Source organism: Neltuma alba, unplaced genomic scaffold (genome assembly GCF_004799145.2).
Source record: "Neltuma alba isolate B1F8T4 unplaced genomic scaffold, ASM479914v2 tig00003969_pilon, whole genome shotgun sequence".
NCBI lineage: Eukaryota > Viridiplantae > Streptophyta > Magnoliopsida > Fabales > Fabaceae > Neltuma > Neltuma alba.
Window position 1 is genome coordinate 21,292 of NW_021633500.1, and position 11,654 is coordinate 32,945.

Sequence of the window (11,654 nt, forward strand, 5' to 3'; positions counted from 1 at the left end):
GCTTGGGAAGGCAAAATCCTTGGATTTCCTAGGAACCACTTGTTTGTCATTGGTGTGGTCACAGGAGCAGCCTACTTTGATTCCCACTGAATTAGGTTTTGGCCGTACCACTTATAAATAAACGCTATGTATAATGTATTGAGTAGTATGAAATGGAATGAAAAATTCTCTTTCTTATTAATCATATCTTTCTCTCTATTATTCTTCTCTATTTCTTTTTTATTTATAACAATACTTAAACAAAATCAAAAATAAAACTTTTATTTTGAATTAGATCTTTTCCTTAAAATGAAACTGATATACAGGACAGAGTATTATTTCTTCTCGTTTATTATAGATTGTTTGTTACGATGCGCCAAAAAGATATAATTGGGACTGCCTTTAATTCGGATCTAAGAATGATTTAATGGAATAGGCTGGGTCAACCAAGTCAATGAAAATGGAACATACTGAATAATAAATAATTATAAATATAAATTATAATAAATAAAAGCACTTTTAGAAATTTACAAAAAGTTGGCTTCCGGGTGACTTCTGGGAACTTTCACAGGGATTGAATCTCAAATTTCAAAGACAGCATTAAATGCAAAACACGGTACAGAGAGAAAGCAAATTCACCGAAATCCTGGTCAAATTTCTCTGAGACCTTCACCGAAGCTTACTCAAATTTCCCAAGGGCTCGTCAAGTGAGGGGGGGACAAAGAAAGAAAATTTCCAAGGAAATATACCTATCAAGTTTCCTAATTAACGAAATTTGGTTTAATAAAGCCCTATGATTACGCCTCTCTCATTTGTGTTCTGCTCCTTTTCTCGAGTTCTACCATATATGATGCGTCTTCTCTTTTAGAAATATAAAATTGAATAAATAATTATTTTCTTTGACAAATAATAATGTATAATATGTAAGATTTTGTATAACTTTTAAAATGAAATGCAGAGGAGAGCTAGTAAGCATTAAAGTTTTAAAGTTTTAACATTCAAATGTGCAAGTATTGACATTTTTTATTATTATCAGCTCTCATTTCCTCTCCTTTTTAATCAAACAAGCCATCATTAAAGGGCTTGTTTGATTTCCATTTTTGAATTTTGTTTAGCTTTGACAAATTAAAAAACAACAGAAAAAGATTTATTTAGATAAGGTGCATGTCATTGTACTCACTTCTGTCCTAAATATAAAAGTTAGCTGAAATATTTGTTTTGGTTTCATATATAAAATTTTAATCTACTTTTTATCTTTCAAATTTATAATTTTTCCTAAATTATCCCCTTTTTTTTGGCAAACTATCCCTATTTATTGTATATATGAAAAGGATTATTCATTAATAAGGTAATGACTAGAACGGGATATTTTAAAATAGCTAATACGTATTTATTATTAATAGTTAATTTAACTAATATTCTTAATATTTCTAAATTTGTTGTACAACTCTTATATTTAGAATTGGGCACAATAGTGTTTTTTTCCCCTAGGCAGGGCTAATGAATCACTAAGATTAGACGGTTTTTGTGTCTAAATTTAATTTTGTTTTAGATTTTGGGTAATGACAATTAAAATCAATTAAAATTAGTTGATATATTTTAAACGTACATACCGGAGTCAACCCAAAAAGCAAGTCAATTGCGCGTAGAGGATGGTGTGAGCAATAAACACGGAATGAGGATTGAATTACTTTATAGCACAAAATGATGTTTTCAACCTTTGTCTCTTTAAGCTTTGACATTGCTCTTTGGCTTTTATTTCTCAGTTTCCTGTGCATCGTCAAGCTTGCCGGCTTCTGAGAGAGGATAAAATTGCAAGCACTTCATTTAGACCACTTATTTGCCACTAATCTTTCAATTTTATCACTTGTTTCCCTTTCGAGAAATTATACGGAGCCAAAACAAATCTAAAAACTAGGACTTATGTTTAGAGACATGGAGAGTAGTCAAATACACTCCTTTATTGAAGAAAATGTGTCGTAACTTTTCGGAATGGCAATCAAGAAAAAAAAACAGAGAGAGAACATGCATCGTTTTGTTTTTTGCCTTCCTTTTTAGATTTTTTGTTTGTGGGGCTCTAAGAGGCTCTAGGCTCTGTTCTGTCTCTCACTTCTTGCTTCCCATTTCGTTGTATGATAATGCATTCCCTGAAATTTCTCAGTCTTTATTTTTGTAATTATTCAAAAAGGCCACAAGCCTGAAAATAGGAGATGGAGAGGAAGACACGTAGAATCAGCACTTACAATTTGAATGCATAGGCTGCACTGCATATCACTAATATACAAAAATGATGATGCTTACACAGAATACATTTTTTTTAAAAAAAAAGAAGTGAACACAGCAAAATTGGTCCTGAAAATAGATCCTCTGTCACAAGTGAAGGTAACTCAAAGTCCGCGAAAGATAAAGCTGAGATACTTGCGCTTTGGAGAAAACTGCTGCTGTGTGATGTCTGCTGTTAATGCAGTGACCCAAGTGCGAATGCTCTGTTGAAGTAAAAGACAAAGGCACTGTTTTCTCTGATAAGGTTGCAAAAGAGGATTTTTTGTAATTGCCAGGGATATTTTGGTCTTTTCATTTTTTATTTGGAAAATAATTCAATGCCTTCTTAAAAGTGTGCCAAACACACCCACGGTAATTAACATTAGGTTGCAATGCATTCCATTTCGGATAAAAGGGAAGGGAAGCTTAAATACGCAACTTAACTTGCCCAACCCGTGCATTTCCACCAACTGGACATTACAGGGATTAAATTTCCATAAAACTTCCTAAACTACTAGCAGGTAAGTAGCACAACACGGGGATAAGCTCATTTTGAACATCAAGGAAAATAGAAGAAAAACAAATCACCTGAACTTTCGCTTGAATCCACCAAGAAAAACGAAATCTGAACATAACATCGTGAAAACATAATATCTTTCAAGCCCCGCGTTCTATTCTTCCATGTCACAGGAGCAGCCTACTTTGATTCCCTTTGAATTAGGTTGTGACTGTCACATCGATCCCATTGCATTAGAGTTAGGTTGCGGATGCAGTGATGCCGATTGAATTGGTTTAATGTAATTTTAATGTTTGACTTTTATTTTAATTCTAAATATAAGTCCTAATAATCTGATTTTCCTTTTATATTTTTTTATTTTTCTCAAAGTAGTCTTTATAATAATAGTAGTTATAACTACTACATTTGATCAACAAGGACATTTTGGAAGGAAAAAAATACCATCTACTTATTACAAATAACTAATTTAATTAATTTTTTTAATCTATTTAAATTAGTTAACCTATTCTTATATTTTTCCGATTTTAAATATAAGACTTATTTTGTAGTATGAATTATACTACAAAATAAATTTTATATTTAAGATCAGACAAGTATGAAAAACCGAAGTCAGCAGTTAATTTAAACAAACAGGGCCATGCATTTCAAAGAAAAGGGATACCCCAGGAAGTTGGAATTTTGCTGTGCTGTTATGAGTGGGGTGAAAAAGAAATTAACCTAGCACTTTCGGTGAGCCTCACCCCCTACGCACATCACGTGCGGAGCAAATTAAATAATTGAGTAAGGACACATGCATGCAAATACCCAAAAAAATAAAGCAACCAATGCATGTTAATTAAAGCTACTTTTGACTCGTCAGTCACGAAAATAAGTCGGCACGCATGTTAGTTCTCAATGATTACGCATGCGAGTTCTTGAAAGAGCGGAATTTGTGTTGAAATTGGGATACCCTGCTGCTCACCAAAAACAAAAAGAAAAAAGAAAGAAATATTGAAGGCGGATAAATAATCTAAAATGAAACTCGATACTTCGTGATTAAGATTTAGGGAAAACTAGTTCATAAATCTCTATAGTTACTTGGTTTTTAATCAGGCCTTCGTAATTTTTTTTTATTAGGTTCTTACCTTTTTTTTTTTTTAATTATAGGTATTGGTTCCCGTACTTACAAGTTGTCAATTTGCAAGAGAAATAAGGTTAGGAATTTCAGCATATACTTGGATTAATTAAATTTGTCACATAGATGTAAATAAAATCAAAATCACCCAAATTATACATTAAATATAATTGTAGAGAGACAACTTTATGGATAATAATATCTTATTATGTTAGTAACAAATAAATAAATCTAGTTCATCATTTTATCTTTAAAAATCCTTTTTTATTTTTTATTTTGTGGCAGAATCCATACCAGTTATGTATGAGATTAGAAACTAATGCCCATAATTAAAAAACCTATCCGGACAAAAAAGTGCAAAGACCTAATTAAAAAATAAAGTGAAGTTACATGAACTTAGAGACTAAATTTTCGAAGACATGAAACTAAGATTAAAACAAATCTGAATACTGAGACTCATATTTTAGAAAGGAAGAGTATAGTCAAACACGAGACTCTAACCTATCATTTATTGAAGAAAATGTATTGTTGTAACCTGTAATCCAAAGAAAATGGAATGTTTTGGCTGTTTGGTTGAGAGAACCAATGAAATTGAAGTGAGGGAATAATTTGAGGGGGGAAAAAAGTTGCTTGACAATTTGTTTTTAGTTGGTTGTTTTAAAAAATTAGAAACAAACAGTAATATGCTTTTAAAAAAAACTAAAAAAAATAAAAACAACTTTTAGATTTTTTTTTGTATTTTTGTATTTTTTTTATTTTGAATTATTGGAGAAACCTTCTTTTTTTCTTATCTACCATGGTCACCACTTACCAAATATGATTTTTTTATATTTTCTTTTTCAAATATAAATTTTTAAAATAATTATCCAAACAAATTTTTGCTTTTTTTTATTCTCAAAAATTGTTTTTAAAAAAACAATTTCATAAAATTATTTTGGGAATAGGAAAACAAAAAACAGAACCAAACAAGTCCAAGAAGATTAAAGAAGGGGGAGAAGATGCACAAGAACACTTAATTTTCAACAGAGTACTTAAAGAAAGAGACTCATTCAAACCATAAGCGAAGATTAGAGGCCCTTTGTGCCAAGAAAATCCTCATTGACAGATTTACGCAAGGGAAAAAAGACCCAGTGTCGCAGATCAAAATGAAAAGGAACCTTCAGAACTTCAGATAATTCCAAGAGATAGGAAAAAGAATTAAGAACTAAGCGGAGCTGATATAGAGATTTGTATCAAAAAGGCAATTAAGAACTTTAGATCAGAGTATGCAAATAGCACACACCTGAATTAGCATATATTTGCACAGATCCATAATCACAACCAATTGCTACGGGTGGATACTCAAGTGTCTTAAGAGAATTGGGTGGGTCATAATCTTCTTCGCCTCCACTGGTTTCAAGTTCTTCGCGATCCTTGTCCCTATTATTGAGACAAATGATTCATTCCTACTTCCTCATGTGATCAGGCTCTGCTTCAGTATTAATAGCGTCACTTTTAGACGGTGCCAAAGCCATCTGCCATATAATGAGACACCAGCCGAACCAAGCACAGCCTGCAACAGCATTACCAAATACCAGGCAAGTCCTTAAATGACATGTATTAACATATGTAATCAGGAAGCAGAACAAAAAGGTGACATATTGACAATGACCGCGGCGGCGACCAGCGAATCATCGACGCCGATGACCAAAGACACTACAGGAGAAGGCTTTCAATCTATTGAACTGATTTTATAAAGTTGGTTCATTCTATAACAGAAAACAAATCAAGCTCACATCTATTTCTTATGTCTGCAAACTCCTTCAATGGCTTCCTCAACCTCAAGCTCCATATATTTCTTTGACCATCAGAGAAGATGCAGCAATGAGGTAAATGGAGACAAAACATATTTGCACATAGGAGGTGAATTCGCATTTTCTTTCTCAATCTGCTTGGTTAAGAAGTAATTACCTTAATGTCCAGTTGAATCCAACTCTTCAAGATCCAACAGAAAGAAAGTCGTGGCCGTAATATGCCGAGGTCAATAGTCGAATGTAATCGTCACTCCCATCATCTTAGCTTAAAACAATAAAGAAAGGTTAAGATCAGCAATGCAATTTGGACTCCTCAGACCTCAAGAATAGAATCAAATCTCAATAGAAAAAAATGTTAAATTAATTATATGCGGTAATTAGTACGTACAAACATACAAAAATCATGTCTATAACTACTAATTAAAACCAGAGTATACCATTTTGAGGTGGATGCACGAGAGTGATGTATGAAGTTATAGTGTTTAGATCAATTCAACCTGAGAGCTTTAAAACTCAATCATTTCTTCAAATTCATCGAAGCAAGCTGTGGTATTTGCGCTTTCGAGAGAGAGAGAGGCCGCTTCCATTGCATTAGAGCCAGGCTGAGGAGGCAATGGCAATTGATTTTGTTTAATGTCACCATTTTGATATTCATCCGCAGATATCGGGCATACCCCGCACCTTCTGATCTTTACCATTCTGTCATCATCCGAACGAATGTCACCTTTTGATCCGTATGAAGTTATAGTGCATTTGCGCTTTCGAGAGAGAGAGGCCGCTTCCATTGCATTAGAGCTAGGCTGAGGAGGCCATGGCAATTGAATTTGTTTAATGTCACCATCTTGATATTCAACTGCAGATGCTGGGCATACTCCACACCTTTTGATCTCTGCCGTTCTGTCATCATACCAACGAGCTTCGAATTTAACTTTAAGCTCCATGTTGCTCTGACCATTTCTTTTCCTTTCTTCAATTTTCCTTTTTAGTTCTCCAAGTGAATCAGGATCATACCAAAGACCAACATGCTTTGAGGACTGCCCATACAAGTAAAACGGGCTTTTAGCGGCCCTGCAAGCATATTTACCATCAATAAGCCATTTGGCATCAATTTCTCCTCCCCCCTCTAATGGTAATTTAGAAAAGACGACGCAAAAAAGGAATCCCCCATCCTCAGAATTTGGAATCGAACTGAGATTCACAGTCATGGGATCCTCTTCAGTACTCTTAAACTTGAACCACTTTGGAACTATTTTTCCTGGATATAACAATATAGCATCGTCATAAGTGGGTTTCTTTATCGCAAGTAGCACTCTTGCCTCAGCAGCTTCGATTGCCCGTCGATTCAGCTTCTTGCAATTTGTGAATATAAAGCGTGCATATGCCTTCTCTTTTCCTTCTTCACCTTCGTTTGTCAAAGGTGAATATTGTATGGTCTCAAGGGATATGCAGTCAGTTGCAAACAATTGAAAGACAGAGGGAGGGAGCTCTGGTAGACAACGAAGCCTTTTACATCCATGCAGTTCAAGACGTTGCAGGCGTGAAAGATGTTTGATGCTCGAAGGCAAGGTCTGTACATTAGTCAGTGAGAGATCTAAGTCACGTAATGATGACAGCAACCTGATGTCATTAGGAAGTTCAGATAATTCATTGCAATACGGAAGCCCGAGTCTTTCCAAAGCACCCATCTTATCACACTTGGACAGGAGAGGTGACGCTAGCTCATTACAGCCTCCAGCATCAACACCTCGAAGGTCACGCAGCTCAATCAATTCGTGAACGCTTGTCACATTTCCGCAATTGGCTATAGCTAAGTCACGAATTTTGCTGCGATGCCCACTTGATGAGCGCAACGCACCTCTGATGGCAGCTCCTGAAAGGTGTGAACAGAGCTCTTCATTTTCTGAGGTTACTGAAAATTCCTCCAGACTTGAGCAATAACTTACATCGAGCCGACTGAGAGATTGGAGAGGGGTATCGCTTGTAAGGCTGGTAAGGGACTTGCAACGGCGTAGCCATAAACTATGCAGGCTGGGGAGAGATAAAATAGATGGATGAACACTCCGCAATTTTGTACAGAACATGAGATCAACATATTTAAGACGTGTGGCCTTGGAAAAATCTGGGAGTTCAATCAAGTTTGTTGAACCAGTGAGCGTAATTGCGATTAAGTTCCGAAGATTCTGTAAAAGCATAAATTACATGATAAGATTGGTGGCCAAAACCAAATTAAATTACTTATCTATTCCTTTTTATAAGGTTTCGCTGCCTGTTTTGCTGAGAAAATAAGTTGAAATTAGCTATTGTCAACGACTTAAATTTTACAACTTTTCATAATCTTAATCAATACTCCCTCCGATTGAAGATACCAAATAACTACATCACATAATTTGATTAAAATTAGTTAAAAATAATAAAAGAAAATGTAATTTATTTTCTTAAAACATGTTTGTTTATGAAGAGGATAAGTGAGAGAAAAAATATGTAGAAAAAGAGATATGAGAGAATGAGTTGAAAAAAAAAGAATTAGAAAGATATATAATCAATTAAAAGTAAAAAATAAAAATGATGTATCTCACAAAAAAAAATGATGTATTTAATGATTAGGTAAATCCAAATTATAACTTATTAAAAAAAAAAAAAAGCTTCAAAGATTTGATGCTTATAGTTCAACAGAGATAGTAATCTTTATAAGTAAAGGGCATGGAGCTTAGTGTGAGGGTGAAAGACGAAGGCATTTATTTAGAATGGGTTATCAATATTTCATTGAATTTTGTAAGAGATTTTATCTGGACCTTATAAAAACGGCTGAGCGGAGCGTATTTAATACAGATTTTCCAACTGATGTGTTAACAATATTTTGTAAGAAAAAATATAAAATTCACCTGCACTCCATCCCAAAGTCTTGTCAATTTGCTGCCGGGCATTTTCAATCGAACAAGACTTTCAGCCTTAAATGTCGCTGGCAAGGACTCGAAAGGGCATCCCACCCAATCCAGTAGCATGAGTTTTTTTGACAGAAACTTCATACAAGAAGCATTTAACTTGTTCCTAAGCTGTCCATTCAAATCTCCATAAACCTTAAGCAGCTTTAGATTGGGCATTGAATCAAATGCTTTAATAATTACGCACATCTCTTCAACTTCTGAAAGGCTAATAACCATGCCTTCAATACGTCCCTAACAAACAAAAAAATTATAATAGTAATAAAAATATTATATACGTCAAATAGGAATTTGGAATTCAACAATCTTTTTAATAAATAAATGTAGAAATTTCATGCTTACCATATTTTTCTTCAATATATCAAAACTTTCCTTGAAAATCCAAAATATGTTGCACCATGTAGGATAATTTAATGATTCTTCACGGACAATTTGTTTACCCATTTGTTTTATTAGACTGTGCATATATATTCGTCCTCTATCAATATCTAAAAGGGCTTTTTCCTCAAGTCTCGCCAATCCAATCTCGGTTGAATAACCGCATGCATCTAACAATTTTTTTACATCCTCAGCATCATAATAATAATTGAAAAAACATGCGACGTGCAAGGCAATATTTTTCTCTTCCTTATCAAGTCCTTCAAAACTCAATCTGAGGATATCAATGACTTGTGGACAAAACAATTTTTGAAGCTTTGCCAATTGGCTTTTCCATGCTTCTTGATTTTTGCCACGCAAGATGGAGTCCAGAACCTTTAGAGCCAATGGATTTCCACCTGCATATTTAGTCACTTCTTCTGCTAGCTCTCTTATCTTTGGGTCAACATAGCCATTTCTAAAGGCATTGATGGAGAATAGATCAAAAGCTTCATCAGGATTCAAACCACGAAGCACATATATATCATCCACTTCATTACCAAGTGTTTGCTTATCTCTGGTTGTTATCAAGATTTTACTACCTGATCCAAATTCATGTCTTCCAACTAACTTTTCTAAATGTGTAAGATCATCGACGTCATCAAGCACAATGAAAACCTTTTTCCGACCAAGCGTACTGACGGTATAAGGACATATTGCATTGCCAATGTGAGATTCTTTATCCCCTAATAACCCCCGAACAACTTTTCCCTCAAAGCATCCATTCCGTGTCTCTTTGATTCTTCCCTTACATTAGTCAAAAGGCAAGACCCTTCATATGTAAAACGCAATTTGTTAAACAATGCTTTTGCAAGAGTTGTTTTGCCCAAACCGCCCATCCCCCAAATTCCAATGAATTGGCAACCACCAATTTTTGAACCTTTGTCCAACAAGGATTCTACATCTGCCATTCTTTCGTGAATTCCAATCAAGCCTTTTAGATAATCTTCACTTTGATACCTAGGGCCCAACTTTTGTATGACACAATTCACTATTTCTTTAATTAGCTCCGCTTCATCCCTACACACCATTGAAAAAATAAAGAGGCGCCAAATTTAGCACCACATTATCTGTTCATTTCAAATTTTCAACTATTCCTAATGACATGTAACTATGAAGATTTGCCAATTTTTAAAATTTTTAGAATATTTTTCAAGAAATATTACTTATACTAGATGACATAACTAGATATATATAAAGTTCCAGCTTCATCTTATGGCTACGAATGCACCGTCATTACCATAGTGAGATAGGGATTTAGATTAAAATATCATAACAGTAAAGTTGATGGACCCGGTGGACTGGTTAAGCGTAGTGTACAAGAGAAGCTATTCTCTTTATGATCATCAGCGTAACTTCCATTAAATGCCTCAAAGATTGATTTAATTTAGCCCCAGGGATGGAAGAGAATGATAAGAGGAAAATCATAAATATGTAGTTACCTATTGACGCTACAAGGCCAACCAGACAAATCGGCAGCTTGAGTAAGAGCGTCCCTCCACTTTTGCAGTTGTTGATTGTTGATGTTTCTTTTGCGCTCATGTTCTTCAAATGCTTTCTGGTAGCTCCCAGACTGCTTCCTTACATGTGAAGGATCCACTCTATAGAACACCGGCATAACAGAGCAATCTTGATTTTTGGAGCACTCTAATATTTTTGCAAGCTCCTTCAGACACCAAGTGGAAGATGCATAGTTTTCTGAGAAGACCACAAGGAACAGAGTTGAATTTTCAATGCCTTTCTCAAGAGACGGCCATACCTCATCTCCTTTCTCAAGTCTGTAGTCGATGTATGTATTTATTTGGTTTGTGCGAAGAGCTTCATGAAGGTGGCTTGTGAAGTTGAAGCGGGTGTCCTCGCCTCTGAAGCTAATAAAAACATCATATTTCTTTGGAGATTGAAAAGACGAAGCAAAGGAAGAAGATGAAGCCATATCAAATTGCTTGGCTATAGGAAACGATTTGGGACTGCTTTCAATTCTGATCTAAGAACGATTGGCAATAGGAAACAAGCCGGCCTAAGAGGAATATATATAAGATTTTAGGGGAATAGATTGAGTCAACCAAGTCAATGAAAGACGGAACAAAATGAATAATAAATAATCATAATAAATTATAAATAAAAGCAAAGCTAACTTTTAGAGATTTGAAATTTCACATCGCCTGGTTCTCAAATTTGAAATTTCAAAGAAAGGGCCCTCCTACTGAACCAAAGTAGCGTGTGGAAAAGACAGCACTAAATGAAAAACATAGCAAAGAGAGTAAGGAAATTCCATCGACACTTTCTCCGAAATGTTGATCCAATATCTTTGAGACCTGCACCCAAAGCTTTAATCAAATTCTCTGAGGGCTGATCCAAAAAGAAAAAGAAAAAGAAAATCAAATTTCCCCAAGAAAATATAAGCGCCTGAGGTCAAATGTCCTAATGAAATTTGGATTAATGAAGCACTATAGTTACATCCCTACTCTTACTTGTGTTGCATGTTTAGTCTTCGCCTCTAGAAATATAAGATTAAACAAATGCTCATTCTTTTCAAAAATAAACACATATTATCAAAACATTTAAAGTGAAAGCCAGAGCTAGCAAGCATTAGAGTTTTAACATTTCCAACTGCAAGTTTTGACAATTGT

General features: G+C 34.7%; 1 protein-coding gene and 1 long non-coding RNA gene across 2 annotated transcripts; both read right to left on the reverse strand.

Moving 5' to 3' along the window:
• Window positions 1-5,523: 5,523 nt before the first annotated feature.
• LOC114743183 (uncharacterized) lies at window positions 5,524-6,178 on the reverse strand. Its single transcript, XR_003739977.1, has 3 exons — window positions 6,103-6,178; window positions 5,823-5,930; window positions 5,524-5,567 (listed from the first exon to the last, which is right to left on the reverse strand). It is a non-coding gene; the product is annotated as an uncharacterized LOC114743183 (long non-coding RNA).
• Window positions 6,179-6,182: 4 nt separating this feature from the next.
• On the reverse strand, window positions 6,183-10,957 carry LOC114743184 (disease resistance-like protein DSC1). Its single transcript, XM_028931378.1, has 5 exons — window positions 10,467-10,957; window positions 9,172-9,661; window positions 8,548-8,841; window positions 6,347-7,845; window positions 6,183-6,267 (listed from the first exon to the last, which is right to left on the reverse strand). The coding sequence occupies exons 1-5, from the start codon at window positions 10,955-10,957 to the stop codon at window positions 6,183-6,185; spliced, it is 2,859 nt and encodes a 952-aa protein (XP_028787211.1).
• Window positions 10,958-11,654: the final 697 nt, after the last annotated feature.